Genomic DNA, 27,570 nt, shown 5'->3' with positions numbered 1-27,570 from the left:
AGGAGTTGACTCTCAGATCTATAAAAGATCTTGCCTACAGGTCTGGAAGCAGAGTGGAATATAGCTCTGCAACACGCCAATTTATTTAAGTTCTGAAAGTCGAAAAAAGCCACTTATGAGGATTGGCTAGAGAGAGACAATAGCAGTGCTGTCTGAAATTCAACTTCAAACAGAAGTGCTCGCAAATCTCCTCTTCCTCTACCTTGGCCAATCAGCTCAATCAGTTTTATTGCCAGTCTGATGAGGGCAATCAAAATCTACTGCTTCTCAATTCCTCTGATCCTGATGTGCTGAGCCCCACAAACAAATCTCCCTTTCACAACCACTCCAATGTCACCATTCCCCCCTTCACTCCAGCCCATGCACCTTCTTCAGCCTCCCCCCCCACCCCCTTCCATCCCACCCAAAGCTGCAGGTCCTGATGGTGTCTCACCTGTACTCCTAGGCAGCTGTTTTCACTGAGATATTTAACACCACCCTCCAATTCTATAGGATTCTGACCTGCTTTAAAATTACTACCATCGTTCCAGCTCCCAAGAAAGACAAGTTCATTGGCCAATGATTATAGGCTGTCACTCTTGACTTCAGTAGTTATGAAAATCTTCGAACATCTGATGTTGGCCTACCTCAAGTCCATTACTGATCCTCTTCTTGACCCACTAGTTTGCTTGTAGAGCAAATTGCTCAGTTGAGGATGTGTCTACAGTACATTTTTTCCAACATTTGGACTCCCCCAACACTTACATAAGGATTTTGTTTGTGGATTTTAGCTCCACCTTCAATATTACTGTTCCAGAGTTACTCCACAGCAAGGTAACCCAGCTAGCTCTACCCTGCAGTATCTTTCAGTGGATTACAAACTTCCTGACAGGAAGGAAGCAGAATGTAAGGCTGGGCTCCTACTTGTCCAGTCTAATGTCTATAAGTACTGGCTCTCCCCAGGGCTGTGTTCTTTCACCCCTCCTGTTCTCACTTTATGCAAATGACTGTACCCACAGACAAATCTATTAAAATCCTAAAGTTCGCAGATGATCGACTGCAGTTGGTCTCCTCTCTAATAATAATGAGACACGCTTTCAAAGAGAGGTGGACCGCCTTGCAGCATGGTGTGCCTGTAACAACTTGCAGCTTAATACCATCAGGAAAGTGGAAATGAGGATTGACTTCTGCCAACAAGCCTCTATCTGCCAGGCCATTAGAAATTACTGGTCAGACTGTGTCTATGGTTGAGTCAGTCTACCACTACCAATGTAAATAAGTGAGACAAGCACTTTACGCTCATCACTAGGAAAGCCCAGCAGAGATTATTCTTCCTATGCCAGCTGAGGAAACTTCACATCTCAGGGCATATCCTGATGAATTTTTACTCAGCCATCATTGAGTGTTGTGACCACCTCTATCACCGTATGATTTCCCGTTGCCTCCTCCCTCACCAAGTCCAGGTTGCAGTGAGTGGTCCACTCAGCGGAGAAGACCATTGGCCGTCAGCGACTGACATTAAAAGACCTGTTCATCGCCAGAGTAAAGAAAGAGCTGAAAAAAATTACTGCCAACTCCCCCAACCCTAGCAATCACCTGTTCACCAAATTGGTATCAGGGAGGTGCTACAAGTTCATCAGCATCGGGACTACACATCATCTCCGAAGCTTTTCCTGTAGCTACCCACACAACTAAAACAAAAGTCACTCAGGTGTAATACCTTAACTGTCCCTGCAGAACATCCGTTACATGGCCTTTCCTGCTCTCCTTGTCCTCTTGATAATTACTGAGTCTGTTCACATGTTCACATTTAGTTTAAGTTTGATTATTGACATTTGCAGTTGTGGCTGTTCTGCTAGATATTGATTGCTCTATCGTTCTGTGAATTGTTGGTTGCTTTTGTGTTGTCTGTTATGGTATTGTCTTGTGTTTTATGCTCAGCACTGAACCACAATCAATTCTAGTATGTTTCACAGACTGGCAATAAAGTGATTTTGAAAAGACAAAAATAGGTAGGTAGATAGATAGATAGATAGACATACTTTATCGATCCCGAGGGAAATTGGGTTTCGTTACAGTTGCACCAACCAAGAATAGAGTATAAATATAGCAATAAATAAAATAATAAATAAAAAGATGTTAGTTAAAAGTACAGTTAAATAGGTTCTGAGCTAGAATTTCAAAGTATCAGCTGAGTCTGCAGCCCTAATGATTTTAGGTATTGACCTGCTGACCTGCCAATCTCTTTTACAATCCTGCTTGACCTCAAAAGTCTTCTTCCGTCGGTCTCTTAAATTGAAACCATCTCCCTCAAAAGACCCGAGAGCTTGAGCAGGATTATAAAACAAAAGTGATTCTGTGATATATTCTGGTTCCAGACCATTAAAAGCTTTAAAAACAAGTAAGAGAACTTTAAAATCAATTCTAAAAGATTATAGGAAGCCAGTGCAGAACAGCTAGGATGGGAGTGATAGCCTACCTCATCCTGGTTTTGGTTAGAAGTCTATTTGCCACATGTAAATCGAAACACAGTGAAATGCGCCATAGGCATCAACAACCAACAGTCCAACAACGTGCTGTGGAACAGCCTGCAAGTGCTGCCATGCTTCCGGTCCCAACACAGCATGCCCACTACTGACATGTTCACTGCTTGGTATGGTAACTCCTCCGCAAGAAACTACAGAGCTGTGGACACAGCTCAGCATATCACAGAAACCAGCCTCCCCTTCATGCTGTCTACACTTGTCACTGCCTTGGTAAAGCAGCCAGCATAATCAAAGAACACACCCACCCCGGACATTCTCTCTTCTCCCTTCTCCTATCAAAAGCCTGAAAACACAGACCACCAGGTCCAAAGACAGCTTCAATCCTGTGTTATGTCTATTGAACAGTCCCCTAATAAAATAGACTTCTCACCTCACATACCATTATGCTTTATTGTCCACCTGCACTGCACTTTCTTTGTAACTATAACACTTTATTCGGCATTCTGTTATGGATTCCCCTTGTACTACCTCAGTGCACTGATTTAATTTTGATTTACAGATACAGCACAGTAACAGCCCTTTCCCACCCAATTACACCAATTAACCTTTGCAATGTGGGAGGAAACCCACATGTTCCACAGAGGGAACTGATAAACTCCTTACACACCGTGGTGCGAATTGAACCCCAGTCCTGGTGCAGTAAAGCAGCGGTCCCCAACCACCAGGCCGCAAAGCATGTGCTACCAGGCCGCGAGGAAACGATATGATTTGGCAATATGAGTCAGCTGCACCTTTCCTCATTCCCTGTCACACCCACTGTTGAGCTTGAATGCACGCGAGGTCATTACGCACACGTCATCCATGTCAGCGAGGGAAGAAGATCAACTCCTCGAGCTTGTAAATGATGGCGGGAAAGTATGTTTGACATAACAACTCTGCCGGCATTCTGGATCCATGTCAAGGTTGAATATCCTGAGATAGCCATGAAAACACTGAAAACGTTGCTTCCATTTCCAACATATCTCTGCAATGAATGCAACGAAAACTAAACTGCGGAATAAACTGGACATAAGGAACCCCTTCGAGTATCGCTGTCTCCCATCTCCCCTCGATGGGACCGTCTCGTTGCAGGGAATCAAGCCCAGGGCTCCCACTGATTCAGCGATATTGGTGTGTTGTAATGGTTTTATATGTTCATACGGGGAAAATATGTGCTGTGTTTAATATCCAAACATTACTTAAAATGTTATGATGCTATTGACTTATAAGTGACTTATATAACCATATAACAATTACAGCACAGAAACAGGCCATCTCTGCCCTTCTAGTCCGTGCCAAACGCTACTCTCACCTAGTCCCACCGACCTACACTCAGCCCATAACCCTCCATTCCTTTCCTGTCCATATACCTATCCAATTTTTCTTTAAATGATAATATAGAACCTGCCTCTACCACTTCTACTGGAAATTCGTTCCACACTTGCTTCAAGCTCCCCTGTCCTCTCCTGATAATTGACTTATCACTATATTCATGCGAGGAAAATATGCGCTGTGTGTTTTAATATTAAATTCATTAGATAAACCCTTTTAAAAAGGAAATTGAGTGTATTATCCACTTATCACCGATGTTCCAGTCGTGATTTAACAACCTCCCCCCCCCGACAGAATCGCCAAAAACGATTTGTAGAAAAATATCGGCACATACATGCAAGCGCAAGTTACGCATGCGCACTGGTGCCTGCACAAGGCTTCATGGTCATGGTAGTCTTTCCTCGGGGTAAACACCACATACTTGACTGCTACTCATGTCCGTTGGCAGCCCTACCCCCCCGGTCAGCCAGTATGCAGTGCAAAAAAGGTTGGGAACCCCTGCGGTAAAGTGTTAGTTTCACCACTCAGCTATGCTGATGTGATGAAATTATCTGTATGGACGGCGTGCAAATCAAAACTTCTCACTGTACCTCAGTACATACAACAAACCAATGTACCAATCCAGCACAGAAATGGCCCTTCAGCCCATCACAACTATGTGACCCATCTATACCATCCCAGTGACCAGCACGGGATTCAACTATCCACCATTCATCATGAAGGTGTCTGTCCCCACCACCCTCTGGGTGGTAATGTTGCTCAGATCCTCTATTTCTCCTGACCGTGTACCTTTACCCTATGGCTTTAGACAATTTTACATTATTTTATATAGAGATACCACACGGTAGTGCAGCGGCTAGTGTGATGCTATTACAGCTCAATTCAAACGTTTGCACACTTTCCCGTGAGCGTGTCAGTTTCCTCCAGGTTCCTCCCACAGTCCAAAGACGTACTGGTTGGTAGGACAATTGTTCATTGTAAATTGTCCTGTGATAGGCGAGTTGCTGAGTGGTGTGGCTCGTTGGGCAGAAGATCATGGTCCGCGCTAAACGGTTAGAGATACAGCCCCTCTGGCCCAATGAGCCGCACAGCCTGATTCCATTCATGTGGCCAATTAACCCATATGCCTGGGAAGGAAAGCAAAGCCCCTGAGGATGAGTGGCAATGACCAACGTAGTCTGAGGATGTGCTTGGGGCAGCCCTTAAGTGTCACCATGCTTCCATCACCAGCACAGCATGTCCATGACCCACTAACCATAAACAGTGCTCACAGGAAACTCACAGGGACAATGTGGAAACTCCTTACAGATAGCCACAGGGACTGAACCTGGGATGCTGGTGTTATGCTAACCACTCTGCTACCAGGCCAACAGAAGGAGACAAGTTTGGATGGTATATCTTGATCAGTACAGACCACTTGCACCTGTTTCCGTGCCGTATGGACCATGACCTCTTCAATAAGACCCCAAGACAAAGGAATGGAATTAGGCCATTCAGCCCATTAAGTCTTCTCCACCACACCTTACTTATTATCCCTCTCAACCCCACTCTCCTCCTGCCTTTGCCATCGACTAATCAAGAGTCTATCAACCTCCACTTTAAATACACCCAATGACTTGGCCTCTATGGATTCACCAGCCTCTGGCTAAAGAAATTCCTCCTCAGCTCCGTTCTTGAACAAAGGGGTTAACTACACTCACTTGCCCATCCATTGAGATGTTCTCATGACCAATGATCTCACTTTAAGGACTCTTGATATTTTATGACCTCGTTTTTTTTTAACTATTTACATTTGCACAGTTCATCGTCTTCTCCACTCTTGTTGATCTTTCATTGACCCTGTTACAGATACTATTCTATGCATTTGCTGAGTATGCCCGCAGGAAAATGAATCTCAGAGCTGTACATGGTGACATACATGTACTCTGATAATAAAATTTGCTTTGAACTTTTGACTTTCTAAGAGGGACATCCTTCTATTCTGAGGCTGCACCCTCTGGTCTTAAAGTCCCCCACTACAGAAAACATCCTCTCCACATCTGCTCTATGTAAGCCATCCAGTCAGGACACCCTCACCAATCAGGACTCTTCCATACTCTCGGACAGCATCCCGCCCAAACCCAGATCGCAAAGCAGTGCCCAGCTCACCTGCCGTTCTCTGACAGAAAGACCCCCTCATCCTTCAGTCTCTTGCTCTTCACAGCACAGTCCTCCAACAGTGTCTCCCGCCGACGCTTTGCAGCGTGCAACCAATCCACGTCGGAGTCCACCAATCCACCATCCTCCGCGGCCTCCTCGAAGACCTGGGAGGCCGCCTTCGACACCTTCTCACCAACCTTCCTCTTCCAGCCAAAGGAAGTCATCCTGCAGGTGGGGGAGGGGGAGGCAGACAGAGCCAGTGGATCATTCAGAACAGGTACCTGAATCACTCCAGAACCGTACGGACAATCAGCACACGGACAAACATGGAAATCGGAACAGGAGCCAGAGCTATCCCTGACCTTTTAACAGAGGGTGGTAGAGACTGGATCACCAGATATATCTTAAGGTGGAAATAGATTCAAGACTGCTTAATGTCACAAGTATAAAGGAAAATTAAATATGTGTTACTCTGGATCTGATGTGGCACAAAAAGAATAAATAACAATAATAAAAAAACTAAATAAAGTTCAAGTTTATTGTTATCTGACTGTACATATCTACAACCAAATAAAACATCCCTCCAGACCCCAATGCGCCTACAAACCATAAATATCGCCACAAGTTAATAATAAAATTCAAAATGCACGTAGTGTGCAGCCCAAGTAGTCAGGTAATAAACACAGCACTGTGCAAAAGTATTAGGCACCCTAGACTTTTTATATAAATTTTGTTTTAGATCACTGGATAAAATTTCAGAATCTGAATCAGGTTTACTATCACTGGCATATGTCATGAAATTCGTTGTTTTGTGGCAGCAGTACATTGCGATACATAATAAAAACCATAAATTACAATAAATACTTGTAAAAAAAAAAATAAGCAGTGCAAAAACAAGGGAAAAAATAGTGGGGTAGTGTTCATGGGTTCATTGTCCATTCAGAAATCAGATGGCAGAGGGGAAGATGTTTCCTGAATCATTGAGCGTGTGTCTTCAGGCTCCTGTACCTCCTGTCTGATGGCAGCAATGAGAAGAGGGCATGTCCTGGGTGATAGGGATCCTGAATGATAGATGCCAGCTTTCTGAGGCATCACCTTTTGAAGACATCCCCAGTACTTGCAAGGCAAGTGCCCATGATGGAACTGGCTAAGCTTACGACTTTCTGGAGCTTTTTCTGATCCTGTGCAGTGCCCCCACCCCCCCCAACCAGACTAAGAAGCAACCAGTCAGCATGTTCTCCACAGTAAATCGAAACAGCATTCAGGTGGGGATAGAGGAATGTTTGAAGGATCAAGGGCTAGAGGATCAGCAAGAACTGGCAGAGGAGGGTTGAAGGCACCATAGATCAGTCATTGAAAGATGCGACAAGCTGAGGGGCAGAATTGCTTTTGCTATTTCCCTGTGCAAATCAGTGTTGCGGCTGGCAGGAGCAGAGGAGAGTTGATAGGAATGATTAGTTCCCTACCCTACCACTCCCTCCACCCTCTTTGACCCTCTCCATTCCATCTCCCCAGCCCTATCCCCGCCTCTACTCTCTCCACCCCCTAACCCTACACCTTCACCCCCCGACCCCAGCAACATATCTCCCTTTACCCTCTCCTCCCTCACCGCACCCCACAATAACTTCCCGGTCTCTCTCCCCCTCACCCCGCATTAACCTCCCGGCCCCTCTCCCCACCCCGCATTAACCTCCCGGCCCTTCTCCCCCTCACCCCGAATTAACCTCCCGGCCCCTCTCCCCCTCATCCCGCCCCGCATTAACCTCCCGGCCCCTCTCCCCCTCATCCCGCCCCGCATTAACCTCCCGACCTCTCTCCCGCTCACCCCACCCCGCATTAACCTCCCGGCCCCTCTCTCCCTCACCCCGCATTAACCTCCCAGCCCCTCTCCCCCTCACCCTGCATTAACCTCCCAGCCCCTCTCCCCTCACTCCGCCCTGCATGAACCTCCAGGCCCCTCTCCCCCTCACCCCGCCCTGCATTAACCTCCAGGCCCCTCTCCCCTCACCCCGCCCTGCATTAACCTCCCGGCCCCTCTCCCCTCACCCCGCCCTGCATTAACCTCCCGGCCCCTCTCCCCCTCACCCCGCATTAACCTCCCGGCCCCTCTCCCCCTCATTCCGCATTAACCTCCCGGCCCCTCTCCCCCTCATTCCGCATTAACCTCCCGGCCCCTCTCCCCCTCACCCCGCAATAACCTCCCGGCCCCTCTCCCCACCCCGCATTTACCTCCCGGCCCCTCTCTCCCTCACCCCGCATTAACCTCCCGGCCCCTCTCCCCACCCCGCATTAACCTCCCGGCCCTTCTCCCCCTCACCCCGAATTAACCTCCCGGCCCCTCTCCCCCTCATCCCGCCCCGCATTAACCTCCCGGCCCCTCTCCCCCTCATCCCGCCCCGCATTAACCTCCCGACCTCTCTCCCGCTCACCCCACCCCGCATTAACCTCCCGGCCCCTCTCCCCCTCACCCCACATTAACCTCCTGGCCCCTCTCCCCCTCACCCCACCCCGCATTTACCTCCCGGCCCCTCTCTCCCTCACCCCGCATTAACCTCCCAGCCCCTCTCCCCCTCACCCTGCATTAACCTCCCAGCCCCTCTCCCCTCACCCCGCCCTGCATGAACCTCCAGGCCCCTCTCCCCCTCACCCCACCCTGCATTAACCTCCAGGCCCCTCTCCCCTCACACCGCCCTGCATTAACCTCCAGGCCCCTCTCCCCTCACCCCGCCCTGCATTAACCTCCCGGCCCCTCTCCCCCTCACCCCGCATTAACCTCCCGGCCCCTCTCCCCCTCACCCCGCAATAACCTCCCGGCCCCTCTCCCCCTCACCCCACCCCGCATTTACCTCCCGGCCCCTCTCTCCCTCACCCTGCATTAACCTCCCAGCCCCTCTCCCCCTCACCCTGCATTAACCTCCCAGCCCCTCTCCCCTCACCCCGCCCTGCATTAACCTCCAGGCCCCTCTCCCCCTCACCCCGCCCTGCATTAACCTCCCAGCCCCTCTCCCCTCACCCCGCCCTGCATTAACCTCCAGGCCCCTCTCCCCTCACCACGCCCTGCATTAACCTCCCGGCCCCTCTCCCCCTCACCCCGCATTAACCTCCCGGCCCCTCTCCCCTCACCCCGCATTAACCTCCCGGCCCCTCTCCCCTCACCCCGCATTAACCTCCCGGCCCCTCTCCCCTCACCCCGCATTAACCTCCCGGCCCCTCTCCCCCTCACCCCGCATTAACCTCCCGGCCCCTCTCCCCTCACCCCGCATTAACCTCCCGGCCCCTCTCCCCTCACCCCGCATTAACCTCCCGGCCCCTCTCCCCCTCACCCCGCATTAACCTCCCGGCCCCTCTCCCCCTCACCCCGCATTAACCTCCCGGCCCCTCTCCCGCTCTCCCCCTCACCCCGCATTAACTTCCCGGCCCCTCTCCCCTTCATTCCGCATTAACCTCCCGGCCCCTCTCCCCCTCACCCCGCATTAACTTCCCGGCCCCTCTCCCCTTCATTCCGCATTAACCTCCCGGCCCCTCTCCCCCTCACCCCGCATTAACCTCCCGGCCCCTCTCCCCCTCACCCCGCATTAACCTCCCGGCCCCTCTCCCCCTCACCCCGCATTAACCTCCCGGCCCCTCTCCCCCTCACCCCGCATTAACCTCCCGGCCCCTCTCCCCCTCACCCCGCATTAACCTCCCGGCCCCTCTCCCCTCACCCCGCATTAACCTCCCGGCCCCTCTCCCCCTCACCCCACCCCGCATTTACCTCCCGGCCCCTCTCCCCTCACCACGCCCTGCATTAACCTCCCAGCCCCTCTCCCCCTCATTCCGCATTTACCTCCCGGCCCCTCTCTCCCTCACCCCGCATTAACCTCCCGGCCCCTCTCCCCTCACCCCGCATTAACCTCCCGGCCCCTCTCCCCTCACCCCGCATTAACCTCCCGGCCCCTCTCCCCGCATTAACCTCCCGGCCCCTCTCCCCTCACCCCGCATTAACCTCCCAGCCCCTCTCCCCCTCACCCCGCATTAACCTCCCGGCCCCTCTCCCCCTCATTCCGCATTTACCTCCCGGCCCCTCTCTCCCTCACCCCGCATTAACCTCCCGGCCCCTCTCCCCCTCACCCCGCATTAACCTCCCGGCCCCTCTCCCCTCACCCCGCATTAACCTCCCGGCCCCTCTCCCCCTCACCCCGCATTAACCTCCCGGCCCCTCTCCCCCTCACCCCGCATTAACCTCCCGGCCCCTCTCCCCCTCACCCTGCATTAACCTCCCGGCCCCTCTCCCCCTCTCCCCGCATTAACCTCCCGGCCCCTCTCCCCCTCACCCCGCATTAACCTCCCGGCCCCTCTCCCCTCACCCCGCATTAACCTCCCGGCCCCTCTCCCCTCACCCCGCATTAACCTCCCGGCCCCTCTCCCCTCACCCCGCATTTACCTCCCGGCCCCTCTCCCCTCACCCCGCATTTACCTCCCGGCCCCTCTCCCCCTCACCCCGCATTAACCTCCCAGCCCCTCTCCCCCTCACCCCGCATTAACCTCCCAGCTCCTCTCCCCCTCACCCCGCATTAACCTCCCAGCCCCTCTCCCCCTCACCCCGCATTAACCTCCCAGCCCCTCTCCCCTCACCCCGCATTTACCTCCCGGCCCCTCTCCCCCTCACCCCGCATTAACCTCCCGGCCCCTCTCCCCTCACCACGCCCTGCATTAACCTCCAGGCCCCTCTCCCCCTCACCCCGCATTAACCTCCAGGCCCCTCTCCCCCTCACCCCGCATTAACCTCCAGGCCCCTCTCCCCCTCACCCCGCATTAACCTCCCAGCCCCTCTCCCCTCACCACGCCCTGCATTAACCTCCCAGCCCCTCTCCCCCTCACCCCGCATTAACCTCCCAGCCCCTCTCCCCTCACCCCGCATTAACCTCCCGGCCCCTCTCCCCTCACCACGCCCTGCATTAACCTCCCAGCCCCTCTCCCCTCACCCCGCATTAACCTCCCAGCCCCTCTCCCCTCACCACGCCCTGCATTAACCTCCCAGCCCCTCTCCCCTCACCCCGCATTAACCTCCCAGCCCCTCTCCCCTCACCCCGCATTAACCTCCCGGCCCCTCTCCCCTCATCCCGCATTAACTTCCCGGCCCCTCTCCCCTCACCCTGCATTAACCTCCCGGCCCCTCTCCCCCTCACCCCGCCCCGCACTGACCTGCCGGCCCGGCACGGCCCTGCCCTCTCCGCTCGGACCCTCTCTCTCAGGCCCGAGGCCTCACGCTAGCTCTCGGGATCGCGGCCCCAGTACGCCTGCGTCGAGATTCGGACCTGGGCTCCTTGGTCAGTCTATGCGCAGGCGCCGCAACGTGAGCTTGGAATCGCAGTAACTGCGCATGCGCTCTTATCGCAGATTGCCGGCTCCCTGCGATTCAGAGGGAACCCCTGGGAAAACTTTCCGCATCTCCTTCATCACGGCACAATGGCCAGTTCAGTGACTCCCTCATTCTTTTAACCCTCCCTTCCCACCTCGCACCCTACTCATTACTTCTTCTCCCATCCCTAACCCCTCCTCCTTCCCCCACTCTGTCATTCCGGGCTCAGCCAATTCAGGCGTTCACTGATCTTCATGGACGCGGGAGGTCCCACAGTATAGCCGGTATCATTGCTCCTCTCTGCTAACAACAGGAATTCTGCAGATACTGGAAATTCAAGCAACACACAGCAAAGTTGCTGGTGAACGCAGCAGGCCAGGCAGCATCTCTAGGAAGAGGTACAGTCGACGTTTCAGGACGAAGGGTCTCGGCCTGAAACGTCGACTGCACCTCTTCCTAGAGATGCTGCCTGGCCTGCTGCGTTCACCAGCAACTTTGATGTGTGCCACTGTCTGCTAGTTCAGGAGAGGCACAGATCCACCACTTGAGGGAGAGCAGGAGCTTTCCTTGCCCACATTTACCACGTTCCTGTGAACCGTCATGGGTCTAGAGTCAATGTTGAGGACTCCAAAGGCTACGGTCCCCGCGCTCACCACTCTTATTTAGAGATACATCACGGTAGCCCGCGCTGCCATGTGCCCAATTACCCTACATACCGCACGTCCTCGGACTATGAGAGAAAACCGCAGCACCCAGAGGAACCGCCCATTACACGGGGAGAATGCAAAACTCCTTACAGACCGCGGTGCGAATTGAACCCCCAGTCCTAGTGCGGTAAAGTGTTAATCTAACCACTCGGCTACGCTGATGTGATGGAATTATCTGTATGGATGGCGTGCAAATCAAAGCTTCTCACTGCACCCCAGTACATACAACAACAAACCAATATACCAGTCCAGCATAGAAATGGCCCTTCAGCCCATCACAACTAGGTGACCTATCTATACTATCCCAGTGACCAGCATGGGATTCAACTGTTCACCATTAAGCATCATGAAGGTGCCTGTCTTCACCACCCTCTGGGTTGTAATTTGCTCAGATTCTCTATTTCTCCTGACCGTGTACCTATACCCTACGGCTTTAGACAATTTTACATTATTTAATGCAGAGATACCGCACGGCAGTGCAGCGGCTAGTACCAGCTAGTGTGACACTATTACAGCTCGGGGCTTTGGAGTGCAACGCCATTATCCAACCGGCCTCCGCTGCCCGATTACACACACGTGACCAATTAACCTACTAATCTGCATGTCTCTGGACTGTGGGAGGAAACCCAAGCACCCTGAGGAAGTCCACGCGATCATGGAGAGAACGTACAAACTCCGTACAGACAGTGCCAGGAATTGAACTCATGTTGCTGGCATTGTAAAGTGTTACACTGACTGCTGTGCTCTGTGCCACCCCAGTGATGGTGGTAGGGACCGACGCGTGATCTGTAGGACACGGTTTTGGGAGTGTTATCTCGGCAGTCTGTGGATGGACTGGTGTGGGGCATCAGCAGATCCCAGGCAGCTACGAGGATTATACAAGCTTGACCGTGCTGGGAGCTGTGTGCCAAATCTCAGGGTCTCAAACAGCCCTTGTAGGTGAGGCAGAGCTTCACCGGATTCAGCTGCTGCACGAGGCTCCTGCAATGTGACTCCTTTACACTGGTACAACTGAGTGTACGTGAGGCAGCACAGCTCAGCATCGATGGAGGCACTTCCCTCATAGGCACTGCCTGACCCCCTGATTCCTCCAGCGTTTTCAGAGTCAGGTTTATTATCACTGACGTAGGCATGAAACTTGTTTTGCAACAGCATTAATAAAAATCACTGTTACAATACAGATAAATTTGGGCAAGAAGGGGCTCATCAGCCATGGTTGGCTGCACATGAAGAAGGGAAACTCTGATCGCAAACCGCCACTGCCTTGTAGTGGCACCTAAACACAGAGCTGGAGTCCCTAAGTCCCTATGTTGAGTTCAGCACTGACTAGCAACTCCTGCGACACCGCTGGTGCCAAACTGTACTGGTCTCCGTTGTTCCTTTGGAATCGTCAGCTGCGTGGAGAAGGGGAGGCTGCTGCAGGGCAAAAGCTTGTCTCCATATCGTACTGCCCTGGCTTGCGTACTGTTTTACTGTTAGACAGCTGGGAAGTTACACCCATGGTCGACCCTGACCAATGGAGGCCTCAAAATAGATCAAGCAAATTGATGACGAATGTCTCATAAAGCCTCAACATTACATCCTTGCTTTTGTATTCCAGTCCTCTCAAAATGAATGCTAACATTGCATTTGCCTTCCTTACCACTGACTCAACCTGCAAATTCACCTTTAGGAAATCCTGCACGGGAACTCCCAACTCCCCTTGCACCATCAATCATGATTCCCTTCCATCAGCAAGGACCCCCACCATCCAGGTCACGCTCTCTTCTCACTGCTACCATCAGGAAGAAGATACAGGAGCCTTGATACCTGTACCATCAGCTTCAAGAATAGTTATTACCCCTCAACCATCAGGCTCTTGAACCGGATGGGATAATTTCACTCACCCCATCACTGCACTATTCCCACAACCTATGGACTCATTTTGATCCTCTCAATACTTACAGTTTATAAAAGGGGCCAGAAGGATCATTGGGGACCCAAGTCACCCCAATCACAATCTATTTCAGCTGCTACCATCTGGGAAACGGTACCGCAGCATAAAAGCCAGGACCAACAGCCTCTGGGACAGCTTCTTCCAGCAGGCCATCAGACTGATGAACTCACGCTGATTTGCGTGTACTATGTTACAGTGAATGTTCTATTTATTATAATTTACTATGATTGCACTTAGTCATAATTTATTGATCCCGGGGGAAATTGGTTTTCATTACAGTTGCACCATAAATAATTAAATAGTAATAAAACCATAAATAGTTAAATAGTAATATGTAAATTATGCCAGTAAATTATGAAATAAGTCCAGGACCAGCCTATTGGCTCAGGGTGTCTGATCCTCCAAGGGAAGAGTTGTAAAGTTTGATGGCCACAGGCAGGAATGACCTCTTATGATGCTCTGTGTTGCATCTCAGTGGAATGAGTCTCTGGCTGAATGTACTCCTGTGCCCACCCAGTACATTATGTAGTGAATGAGAGACATTGTCCAAGATGGCATGCAACTTAGACAGCATCCTCTTTTCAGACACCACCGTGAGAGTCCAGTTCCATCCCAACATCACTGGCCTTACGAATGAGTTTGTTGATTCTGTTGGTGTCTGCTACCCTCAGCCTGCTGCCCCAGCACGCAACAGCAAACATGATTGCACTGGCCACCACAGACTCATAGAACATCCTCAGCATCGTCCGGCAGATGTTAAAGGACTTCAGTCTCCTCAGGAAATAGAGACAGGTCTGACCCTTCTTGTAGACAGCCTCAGTATTCTTTGACCAGTCCAGTTTATTGTCAATTCGTATCCCCAGGTATTTGTAATCTTCCACCATGTCCACACTGACCCCCTGGATGGAAACAGGGGTCACCGGTACTTTAGCTCTCCTCAGGTCTACCACCAGCTCCTTAGTCTTTTTCACATTAAGCTGCAGATAATTCTGCTCACACCATGTGACAAAGTTTCCTACCGTAGCCCTGTACTCAGCCTCATCTCCCTTGCTGATGCATCCAACTATGGCAGAGTCATCCGAAAACTTCTGAAGATGACAAGACTCTGTGCAGTAGTTGAAGCACTTGCATATTTAGATGGAGATGTAACGTAAAGACTTTTACTCCTCATGTCTGTGAAGGATGTAAGAAATAAAGTCAATTCAATTTATTAGTTTCTTTTTTTCTTCCTTTATTTGCACAGTTCGTTGTTTTTTTGTTGTGGTGGTTGTATGTCAATCCTGTTAGGTTGGGTGTGGTCCTTCATTGGTTGTGTTTCTTGGATTTACTGTGAATTGCTCACAAGGAAATGAATCTCAATGTTGTATATGGTGACATATATGTACTTTCATAATAAATTTACTTTAACTTAAAAACTCCGATTTATGAAGTTTCTTCCTATTTAGAAAATATACGTTTTTATTCCTTCAATCAAAAGAGCATGACCATACACATGCTTACACTGTATTCCATCTGCCATTTCTTTGCCCATTCTCCCATCCAAGTCTTCTGCAGACTTCCTGTTTCCTCAACACTACCTGCGTCTCCACCTATCTTTGAATCATCAGCAAACTTGGCCACAAAGCCATCAATTCCATCATCGAAATCATTGACATACAACATAAGAAGCAGTCCCAACACCAACCCCTGTTGAATACTAGTCGCTGGCAGCCAACCAGAAAAGTCCCCCTTTACCCTGGTTCTTTGCCTCCTGCCAGTCAGCCAATCTTCCATCCGTGTTAGAATCTTTCCTGTAATACCATGGACTTGTAGCTTGTTAAGCAGCCGCATTTGTGGCACCTTGTCAAAGGCCTTCTGAGAATCCAAATAAACAACATTCACTGACCCTCCTTCCTGTATTCTAACCCTGACAAATCCCAACAACCCAATAGCACTGGCCAGGTGGCAAAACAGCTACTGAGGTAGGAAACAGTCTAACATTAGTGACGCAGTGAACCTTACTCTGTATCTAATCCACATTGTCCCTGCTCCAGGTGTGTTTGACATGACCTGAAGGATTTTGCATCATTCCTAATTTATGTTATCCCTGTCCTGTGAGAACATGACAAGATGTTCATTCTGTCCTACCCCAGGATTGTATGATGGGACAGTGTAGAGGGAGTTAAACTCTGTGTCCGACCCTGGGAGTGTGTGATCGGACAGCGTAGAGGGAGTTAAACTCTGTCCGACCCCAGGATGTCTGATGGGATGGTATAAATGGATCTGCACTCTGTGTTCGACCTGGGTGTGTGTGATGGGAGGGTGCTGTGCTTCATTCAAAATCTAATCTGTGCTAAATTGTGTGTCTGTCTGTCTGTGTGTTGGTGTACGTGTCTGTCTGTCTGTGTGTTTGTCTCTGAGCAGTGATCTCACCAGATCAATTGCAAGACACTGGAAATGAGGAAGACATTGCACTGTCAGTTGGATTGATTGTAAAATCACCATTTATTTTTTACAAAATTATTTGCATTTATTGATTTAATCCTTTATGAAAGCCGTGATGTGGCAAGAGGCATTACTATATTCAGTACTGAATTACAGATCAGTGTAGACAATGCCTATAAAGTAAAAACTACAAAATTAGATGTACGCAGAATACAAAAAGGGTTTGCTGATTCAGTGCACTCAGTGGCAATGTTCCCATCCCTCTGGCAGGGCTGGCTCACACTGGGACAAATTCCTTATACTTCCAAAAACAAAACAGCTAGAGATCCAAAAATACCCTGGATCGCATCCAAGTCTCAGAAATTTCTGGTCATGATTTTCCCACTCACAATTCCAGCAGAAAGTGTATGTTCTCCCCATCATCAGTGATCAGCAACCTCCAAACATGGGAGATCGATCGCCTTCCTCAATGCGTTCCTACTTCTCTCCTGAGTCAGCAGCACAGTGACAAACTTCCCTCAGCCTCTTCACCATGGCTATTTCCTGTGCTCACTGTGCTTCACTGCAGCCTCATTAACATGATAGACATTTAACGGGAGAGTAGCATAACAATTTAAAGTGCCAGCTGTAAAATCGGTTTCAATTCCCCCTGCTGTCTGTTAGGAGTTTGTACATTCTTCCAGTGTGCATGGGTGTTCTCTGGTTGCCTCCCACGGTCCAAACACCTACAGATTAGGATTAGTGAGTTGTGGGTATGTTATGTTGGTATCTCAGAAAGATGGCATCCATCATTAAGGACTCCCATCACCCAAGACATGCCCTATTGTCATCAGGGAGAAGGAACAGCAGCCTGAAGACACACACTCAATGTCTGAGGAACAGCTTCTTCCCCTCCACCATCAGATTTCTGAATGGCCCATGAAGACTACCTCACTTTTTTTCTTCTCTTTATGCACTACTTAATTAATTTAAATATTTATATATATTTATTGTTATTTATAGTTTTTTAAATATTGTGTATTGCACTGTACTGCTGTCACAAGTCAACAAATCTCAGACATACGCCAGTGATATTAAACCTGATTTTGATTCACATAAAGCTTCATCTACACTGTCCCACCACACACTGCCCAGACAGAGGCAGCACGGAGGTTGACTGGAAGATTGGCCGGAGTCAGCCGTTCCTGATTTTCCAGTGTGGAGCCGAGAAGAGGTGCAGGGAGCCACAGCTTTGCATTTGCTTTCTTTGGTGGGAAGAGGGGGCGTATTTTTGTGGGGACGGTGCACAGGTTTAAGGTGAGAGAGAAAAGATTTAAAGGGAGCCTTGAGGACAAATGTTCTCTACAGTGGGTATATGGAATGAGCTGCCAGAGGAAGTGCTCAATACATGTACAGTACATTCACAATATTTAAAAGACATTTGGACAGGGATTGTTCAGAGGAAGGGTTGCCAACCTGCGTCCAGGGAACTCTCAGTTAATGATCACGCTCCATGGCATAAAAAAGGTCCCTCTACACTGTCCCATCACACACTCCCAGTGTCAGACAGACAAGACACAGAGTGAAGCTCCTACACCGTCCCATCACACACACGCAAGGTCAGACACAGAGTGAAGCTCCCGCTACACTGTCCCATCTCACACTCCCAACGTCAGAAACAGTGAAGTTCCCTCTACACTGTCCCATCAGACACTCTCAGGGTCAGGCACAGAGTGAAATTCCCTCTACACTGTCCCATCAGACACTCTCAGGGTCAGGCACAGAGTGAAATTCCCTCTACACTGTCCCATCAGACACTCTCAGGGTCAGGCACAGAGTGAAATTCCCTCTACACTGTCCCATCAGACACTCCCAGGGTTAGACAAGATTAGCATGTTGATGGTTTTGTAACAACCATCAGTTTGTCAGTGTTCCCAGACTGGAATTTACTCTCCCTAGACCCACAGTGGCTACAAGGAGATATACTGAAGCTTAATAAGACACTAGTCAGGCCACACTTGGAGTATTGTAATGGATGCAGGTTCGAGGGCAGCATTGAAGAGAAGTTTGGATTAATACATGGATGGGAGGGCTATGGAGGGTTATGGTCCAGGTACAAATCAAGGGAGTAGGCAGAACCACACAGACTAGATGGGCCAAAGGGCCTGTTCTGTGCTGTCATTCTCTAAGACTCTATTATACGCCCCTCCTCACCCAGCACTGGCCCTTACACCAAGAGCTGCCCGTCCAGTTGCCAACGCAAGTAGATATGACAATGGGTTCACATCAATGTCTTGATGCTGGTCACCACAGTCAAGAAGGAGGGGGTATAAACACTGACTGGAGTGCAACCCAACACGCACACTGCCTTGGCTGTAATGAGAGACTTAACAGCGAAGCAATTAATTTCACAACAGCCACTACTACAGACGCACGGGCAGGCGGCAGAGAGGGCTAGCGCACGGCACACAGAGAGAAGGAAAGAGTACTAGTTACAGGGACTCTCTCCTGGTTCACACCACCCTTGAGCGCCTGGCACAAGGGGAGCTAAAGGTTCTGAGCATGATGTTTCGCGGCATTTATCTGATTTTCCGTGGCGCCGTGCACGTGAAAGAGGAGGCGAGCATCCATTATCGGGCCAATAGTTTGATCAGGTTGGCGCACATCTCGAAGAACTCGATGATATGGCTGCCAGCCCTGTGGTTGAGCTCGGTGGAGGCGCCGAGTTCCCCCAGTGAGGGGGCGGACCAGGATGCGGCTGGGTCCGCGCATCTGCTTGTCGACTCCGTGTCCGAGTCGCTTCTCAAGCTGGAGTGTTGCTGGCTGCCGATGGATTCCGAGCGGTGGGGGGTCGATTGGCCAGACCGCGGCTCGATCGCCTCGTCCGCTGCGAGTGAGAGTAAACATCATTATGGTAAAGATGGGGCACCAGGCTGCACCCCTCCACTCTCACCACATTGCTCCACTCCTCATCCCTTACCCTTGCTGTATCATTGAATCCTGGTGCATAATCAAGAGTGGTGGGTGTGTGGAACGTGCAGCCAGGGGTGGCGGTGGAGGCAGGTACATGAAGGATATTTAAGAACCTCTTAAAATATGGGATGGAAGGGTTAGATTGATGGTGGAGTACGTTATAACATTGTGGGCCGTTACCAAGGGGTGGGTCTTACTCGATCAGCATCTTGGGGGCTGGGACAGAGGGAAAGGGAACAACGAGGGGTGAACTCACCATCAATACTGCGGAAATCCACCAAGTACGTCCGATTGTCCACCTGGTACAGTTGCAGACTCATCTTGGAGTAGGTTCCCGTCATGGAGTTCTCCCTACGAACTCGCAAGTGATAAGGGTTCACTACCTGGGGGTGGGGAGAGAGGGGTGGGAGGGAGAGGAGGGAGAGGGAGTGAGGGGGAGGGGGAATGGGGAGAGAGTCAAGTGGAGGGGTAGAAGGGGTGGGGGAGATGGAAGTGAGGAAGGGGTGGGGAGGCAGGAAGAAGAGGATGACAGAGTGTAGCAGGAAGAGGAGGGGGCAAGGATAGAGGGGGGCAGGGAGGAGGGGGAAGAGAGGAGGGGAAGGGAAGGGACATGGGACAGGGGGGTAGTGGGAGGGGGCATGAAACAGTTGACAGCAGAGGGGAAAGATGTGAAATAACATGGGAATAATAACGCAGATAGAGGCAGGTGAGTGTGGAGTGGTGCAGGAAGTAGGAAGAGGGACAGGAAGGGAAAGAGAAGTAAGGGAAAGCTGTTGGATCCAACTGCTTAATCCTTAGATTAGGCTGTTTGATTGTTACTTTCTCTACAGTTTAACAATTAATTATCTACATGCATATTACACATATCTAATATGCCTATAATGATGATACAAAATATAATTCTGGAAAGCTCTGGAAGCTACTTTGTTCCGTATCGAGTACTTTCTAATTGCTGTCTTTTCAGACCTTTTGAGTTTCTAAAGAACCTTTTGTCTAGTTATGGTAGCTTAACACACTTTATGGCCCCTGACACCCAGAACTTTCACCATATATTGCTAGTGTCTTCCACAGTGCAAACTATTTATTCAGTTCATCCGCCATTTCCTTGTCCCCCAATATTACCTCTTCCAGCATAGTTTTCCAGTGGTCCAATACCCACTCTAGCCTCTTGTTTTCTGCCTGAAGAAACTTTGGGTATCCTCTTTAATATTTTTGGCTAGCACACTTTCAAATTCCGTCTTTTCCTTCTCAATGACTTTTTTAGTTGCCTTCTGTTGGCTTTTAAAAGCTTCTCAATCCTCTAACTTCCCACTAATTTTTGCTCTATTATTTGCCCTCTCTTTGGCTTTTATGTTGGCTTTGACTTCCCTTGTTCGACATGTTTGTGTCATCTACCTATAGAATACTTCTTCCTCTTTGGTATATATATATATTCTACGAAGTATCAATTGATTGGAAAAGAACACTGGCGGGGTTGATGACAGAGCAGCAATGGTTGGAATTTCTGGAAGCAATTCAGAAGGCGCAGAATAAATATATATATATATACATATACACACACACACACAAACCCTGCACCTTCTGAATTGCTTCCAGAAATTCCAACCATTGCTGCTCTGTCATCAACCCTGCCAGTGTTCTTTTCCAATCAATTGTGGCCAATTCCTCCTCATGCCTCTGTAATTCCCTTTACTCCACTGTAATATTGATACATCTAACCTTAGCTCCTCTTGCTCAGATTTTAGGGTGAATTTGACCATAACATGATCACTTTCCCCCAAGTGTTCTCCTACCTTAAGCTCTCTAATCAATTACGGTTCATTGCACAACACCCAATCCAGAATAGCTGATCCTCTAGTGGGCTCAACCATGAGCTGATTTAAAAAGCCTCCTCATGGACAGTCTAGAAATTCCCCCTCTTGGAAACCAGCACCAATCTGATTTTCCCAATCCATCTGCATACTGAAATTCTCCATGACTACTGTAACATCCATACTACTGTTTGGGGGTCTGTAGATAACGCCCAACAGGGTCTTTTTACCCTTAGCTCTATCCACAATGATTCAACATCTTCTGACCCTATGTCACCCCTTTCTGATAATTTAATCTTTTTTAGCCAACAGAGCCATGCCCTCTCGTTACCTTCCTGCCTGTCCTTTTGACACAATGTGTATCCTTGTACATTTAGTTCCCTGCTATAATCTTCTTTCAGCCATGATTCAGTGATGCCTACAACATCGTACATAATAATCTGTAACTGTGTGCTACAAGTTCATCGACCTTATTCCATATTCTACATGCATTCAAATATAATACCATTAGTCCTGTATTCACCTTTTTCGATTTTGTCCGTCTTTTACATTGCAACTCGTCCTGTTGGCTACAATGTTGCCCTCTCATCAGCCTCTCGTTAGGAATTTCACTACGCATTGTCTCTGTCTGTAAACCAACTTCGTGACGATCACTCCGGTTCCCATCCCCCTGTCAAATTAGTTTAAACCCACCCAAACAACTGTAGCCAACCTGACCATAAAGATATTGGATCCCTTTGGGTTCAGGTGTAACCCGTCCCCTTTGTACAGGTCATACCTTCCCCAGAAGAGATCACAGTGGCCCGTAAGTCTAAACCCCTGCACGCTGCACCAATTCCTCAGCCACGCATTCACCTGCCAAATCACCCTATTTTTACCCTCACTGGTGCCTGGCACAGGCAGCAATCCAGAGGTCACTACCCTGGAGGTCCTGTTTCTCAGCTTTCTGCCTAGCTCCCTAAAATCTCTCTTCAGGACCTCCTCATCTTACCTTCCCATTGGTGGCATCACAGCATGGCACACCCCAACCCCTCCTTCCTTTCTCCCACTGCAGCTCCATCCCCTCGCCACAACCCCTCGCTTCTCCACTCCCCCCCCCCCCCTCACCTTCCACTGGTACCCAAGCTGCTTCATGGCACGGCACACCTCGGCCATGATGTCACTGGGCCGGCTCTGGCTGCGGATGCCCAGATGCCACTTGGCACGGCGAACCCCAGGGTGCTTGGCCCTCTGGGGGTTCAGCTCGTCCAGGGTATGCCGGGGCCTGGGTCCGGCCTCCGACACCAGAAAGGGCATGCGTTCAGGGTGGACCCTAGTTGGGCACTGCTGCTCGTCCAGAAAGGAGGCACCGTCAGGTGGGCTGGAGGCCAGGTAGAAGTCGCGGGCCTCGCTCATGATGCGGCGGTTGTCAATAATGAGGTGGTAGGCGACAGCCAGGGGATCCTGATGGTTCCGGTTGTACAGACAGTTCAGCACCTCCTCCTCTGCACACTCAAACTTCTCGCACACCTCACGCAGCGCCTCATCATCGATCATACTGCTGCTATATGCTGGGTCCTCCGGGAACAGGTACTTGGGAAGGTCCACCTTAAACCACTCGTGTTCCCTGGAAGGGATACAGATTCGCTTTACGCACACAAAATGATGGAGGAACTCAGGTCAGGCAGCATCTATGGAGGGGAACAACAGTCAACAATTCGGGCTGAAGCCCTTCATCAGGACTGGAAAGGAAGATGGCAAAGCCAGAATAAGAAAGTGGGGACAGGGGAAGGAGTACAAGCTCGCATGTCTTATGGTCGCTAGTGCCCCCCTTTGAGGACACCTTCAGAAGGCGGGGCCTCAAAAAGGCTGCATCCATTATTAAGAACCCTCACCACCTAGAATATACCCTCTTCTTATTACTACCATCAGGGAGGAGGTATAGGAACCAGAAGATTCACACTCAGTGATTCTCTTCTGCCATCAGATTTCTGAATGGACAATGAACCCATGAACCTACCTCACTATTACTTTTTGTGTGTGTGTAGCTTTGGATTTTCAGCATCTGCAGAATCTCATTGGAGCGACTGGGCTTGTATACTCTGGAATTTAGAAGGCTGAGAGGGGATCTGATTGAAACGTATATTATTAAGGGATTGGACACACTGGAGGCAGGAAGCATGTTCCTGCTGATGGGTGAGAACAGAACCAGAGGCCACAGTTTAAGAATAAGGGGTAGGCCATTTAGAACGGAGTTGAGGAAAAACTTTTTCACCCAGAGAGTGTGGATATATGGAATGCTCTGCCTCAGAAGGCTGTGGAGGCCAAGTCTCTGGATGCTTTCAAGAAAGAGATGGATAGAGCTCTTAAAGATAGCGGAGTGAAGGGATATGGGGAGAAGGCAGGAACTGGATACTGATTGTGGATGATCAGCCATGATCACAGTGAATGGCGGTGCTGGCTCAAAGGGCCGAATGGCCGACTCCTGCACCTATTGTCTATTGTCACGTGCTTAATATATTTTTTGCTCTCCTTTTGCACTACTTAATTTTAATAAATATACGTTATCTACATATTTATATAAAAGTAAATACATAACTAACTATAAATTACAACAAGGATTCCCAACCTGGGGTCCACATATATACATACACTAATTGTAATTTATAGCTTTTATCATTATGTATTGCAATGTACTGCTGCTGCAAAACAACAAATTTCACAACATACTGAATGTTGGTGATATTAAACTTGATTTTGATCCTAAAGAACAAAACAAATACACAGTGCAATAAAAAAAAGAGTAACAAATTTGATTCATGGAGCAATCAGAAACCTGACAGCAAGGGGGGGGGGGGAGAAGCTGCTAAAACGTGGAGGGTGTGTCTTCAGGCCCCACCCTGATGGCAGTAATGAGAAGCGGGCATATCCTGCGTTGTGAGGGCCCTTCATGATGGATGCCACCTTCCTGAGGCACTGGCTCTTGGAGATGCCAATGGTGGGGAGGGATGTGTCCATGATGGAGCTGGCTGGGACTACAACTGTCTGCAGCCTCTTGTGATCCTGTACATCTGCGCCTCCGAACCAGACAGTGATGCAACTTGGAGCCTATAGTAATTTTTATGTATTGCCCTTAACTGTTTGCTGTAAAACAACAAATTTCACCACATTTGTCTGTGATGATATACCCGATTCTGTTCTGCATTTCTGTGACTCTTTAACTGAACAATCAGGGAGAAGGAAAGCAGGTGCTCTAAGCCAGCTGTGCCAGAAGAATGCCAGGGACAGATGTTGCCGCAATCCTCCTGGCCACTTCTACTCACCGGATGTCCTTGATGGTGGTCCTCTTCATGGGGTCGACCTGTAGCATGTGCTTGAGGAGGCTGATGACAGAAGGGTTCAGGTACTGCGGTGTGTAGAAGATGCCGTCACAGATCTTCTTGAAGAGCATGGGAACATGGTCATCATCAAATGGGAGGGTGCCGCACAGCAGGGCGTAGAGTATTACCCCGCAACTCCATATATCCACCTCCGGACCGGCATACAGCCTGACAGGAGGCAACACACCATACTCTAATCACTGGGGAGCTGGCACCGAGACCCAGCAAACCACACACCCCTCACATCCACATGGCCACCTCTGCCAGCGTACAGTCTGACAGGAGGCAGTGGTGCAGTGCTAGCCGGAGCGCACCAGAGCACGTCCAGCACATCTTTAAGACATTGCTGATCTCCTGGGATTTTTACGCACAACAGACTCTGGAGTTTACAAAGAATGGTGCCAAAAAAAAACATCCAGCAAGTGGCTGTTCTGTGAGCAAAAACATCTTGTTAAACCACTCACTGGATGTTTTTTTTTGTTTTTGGCACCATTCTTTGTAAACTCCAGAGTCTGTTGTGCATAAAAATCCCAGGAGGTCAGCAGTTTCTGAGATACTCAAATCACCCTGGGCAGCACCTAATTAATTAGCTTGTTTATTTCAGCTTTTTTCTTAAAGATGTGCCGGACGTGCTCTGGCTAGCACTGCACCACTGACAGGAGGCAACACACCATACTGGGGAGCCGGCGCCAAGACCCACTAACCCACCCACCAGGCACAATGCCAGCCAATCCGCAAATGCAGGAACCAGAAGACGGGAGGAGAATCAAGTCATTAGCCCACATCTCCTTTAAAGTTACCGCCCCCACCTCATGTATTAGACATTTCTACTCTGAGAAAAACATTCTGATCATCTACCCCTGACAATGCCTCTCATAGTTTCAGAAACTTCTATCAGCTCTGGAGCTAAGGAAATTCACCATATCCACTTTGACCCTCACCAATCTTTACAGGAAGCATCCTATCCAGACGCATCCTAGCTTGAATTGCCGAGATCATAAGAAAACCATAAAACACAGGAGAGGAATTAGGCCATTCGGCCCATCGTGTCTGTTCTGCCATTCCATCATGGCTGATTTATTATCCTTCTTAACCCATTCTCCTACCCTCTCTCCTTAAGCTGACTAATCAAGAACCTATCAACTTCCACTTCAAATGTACTCAATGATTTGGCCTCCACAGCCGTCCGTAGCAATGAATTCCACAGGCTCACCATCCTCAGGATAAAGAAATTTCTCCTCCATCCAAGACATGCCCTCTTCTCACTGCTACCATCAGGAAGGACGTACAGACTCACACTCAACGATTCAGGAACAGCTTCTTCCCCTCTGCCATCTGATTTCTAAATGGATATTGAACCCATAAACACTACCTCACTACTTTATTTAAAATTTCTATTTCTGCACTACTTTTCTTAACTTATCTGTTTAATATACATGTAGAGAGCCTATAAAAAGTATTCCCCCTCCCGCCCCAGGAAGTTTTCATGATTTATTGTTTTACAACATTGAATTAGAGAGAATTGAACACAAAATAATTAATTGCATAATTACTCACCCTCTTCAAGTCACTATTTAGTAGATGCACCTTTGGCAGCAATTACAGCCTTGAGTCTGTTTGGAGCAGTCTCTATGAGCTCTGCATATCTGGACACTTTCCCCATTCTTCTTTATAAAACTGCTCAAACTCTGTCAGATTCCTCAGGGATCGTGAGTGAACAGCCCTTTTCAAGTCCAGCCACAAATTCTCAATTGGATTGAGGTCTGGACTCTGACTTGGCCACTCCAAGACATTAACTTTGCCACTCCAAGACATTAACTTTGTTGTATTCAAGCCTCCCCGCTTTATTGTCATTGTCTGACTGGAGAACAACTCTTCTGTCAAGTCACAGTTCTCTTTCAGACTGCATCAGCTTTTCCTCTAGGATTTCCCCTGTATTTTACTGCATTCATTTTACCCTCTACCTTCACAAGCTTTCCAGGGCCTGCTGCAGTGAAGCATCCCCACAGCATGATGCAACCACCATCATGCTTCATGGAAGGGATGGTATGTTTTTGATGATGTACAGTATTTGGTTTATGTCAAACATAACGTTTAGTCTGATAGCCAAAAAGCTCAATTTTGGTTTCATCAGATTATAGAACCCTCTTCCAGCTGACTTCAGAGTCTCCCACATGCCTTCTGGCAACTCCAGCTGAGATTTCATGTGAGTTTTTTTTCCAACAGTGGCTTTCTCTTTGCCACTCTCCCATAAAGCTGTGACTGGTGAAGCATCCGGTCAACATTTGTTGTATGCACAGTCTCTCCCATCTCAGCCACTGAAGCCTGCAACACTTACAGAGTTGTCATAAGTCTCTTGGTGGCCTCCCTCACTAGACACCTTCTTGCATCACTCTGTTTTTAAGGACCCCCAGGTTGAGTCGGTGATGCAGAAGGTTAATGCAACGTTGGTATTAATTTCTGGAGGTACAGAACATAAGAGCAGGGATGTGATGTTGAGGCTCCATAAGGCACTCGTGAGACCACATTTGGAGCGCTGTGTGCAGTTTTGGGCTCATTTTAGTAGAGATATAATGACATTGGAGAGGGTTCAGAGAAGATTCATGAGAATGATTCCAGGAATGAAAGGGTTACCGTATGAGGAACATCTGGCAGCTCTTGGGCTGTATTCCCTGGAGTTCAGGAGAATGAGAGGGGATCTCATAGAAACAGTCCGAATGTTAAAAGACCTGAACAGATTAGATATGGCAAAGTTATTTCCCATGGTAGGGGAGTCTAGGACAAGAGGATACGACTTCAGGATTGAAGGACGTCCATTTAGAACAGAGATGCGGAGAAATTACTTTAGTCAGAGGATGGTAAATCTGTGGAATTTGTTGCCACGAGCGGCTGTGGAGGCCAAGTCATTGGGTGTATTTAAGGGAGATATAGATAGGTTCTTGATTAGCCAGGGCATCAAACGGTATGGGGAGAAGGCAGGGGAGTGGGGATGACTGGAAGAATTGGATCAGCCCGTGATTGAATGGAGGAGCAGACTCGATGGGTCAAATGGCCTACTTCTGCTC

The 27,570-nt window shown here is 49.3% G+C and overlaps 2 protein-coding genes across 4 annotated transcripts in view; both read right to left on the bottom strand.

Annotated features, from left to right (window-relative positions):
- The window catches only part of ttc33 (tetratricopeptide repeat domain 33), an 84,944-nt gene extending 73,531 nt beyond the window's left edge, over positions 1–11,413 (bottom strand). Inside the window, exons 1-2 of one of the 2 annotated variants that reach the window (XM_072257523.1) lie at positions 11,160–11,413; positions 5,985–6,200 (exon numbers count right to left, since the gene is read on the bottom strand). In XM_072257523.1, the coding sequence (XP_072113624.1) occupies positions 5,985–6,199 (215 nt within the window). In that variant the 5' untranslated portion in view covers position 6,200; positions 11,160–11,413. The remainder of the gene's footprint in view (positions 1–5,984; positions 6,201–11,159) is intronic. The other variant, XM_072257522.1, reaches the window with a different exon arrangement.
- Positions 11,414–16,419: 5,006 nt separating this feature from the next.
- prkaa1 (protein kinase, AMP-activated, alpha 1 catalytic subunit) overlaps positions 16,420–27,570 on the bottom strand; it is a 28,347-nt gene continuing 17,196 nt past the window's right edge. The window contains exons 6-9 of one of the 2 annotated variants that reach the window (XM_072257519.1): positions 24,449–24,673; positions 22,254–22,752; positions 19,592–19,718; positions 16,420–19,249 (exon numbers count right to left, since the gene is read on the bottom strand). In XM_072257519.1, the coding sequence (XP_072113620.1) occupies positions 18,993–19,249; positions 19,592–19,718; positions 22,254–22,752; positions 24,449–24,673 (1,108 nt within the window). In that variant the 3' untranslated portion in view covers positions 16,420–18,992. Of the gene's footprint in view, positions 19,250–19,591; positions 19,719–22,253; positions 22,753–24,448; positions 24,674–27,570 lie in introns of those variants that run through there. The other variant, XM_072257520.1, reaches the window with a different exon arrangement.

Source organism: Mobula birostris, chromosome 5 (genome assembly GCF_030028105.1).
Source record: "Mobula birostris isolate sMobBir1 chromosome 5, sMobBir1.hap1, whole genome shotgun sequence".
NCBI lineage: Eukaryota > Metazoa > Chordata > Chondrichthyes > Myliobatiformes > Myliobatidae > Mobula > Mobula birostris.
The sequence above is the reverse complement of the archived record's forward strand: the minus strand, read 5'-3'. Positions and strand labels throughout refer to the sequence as shown.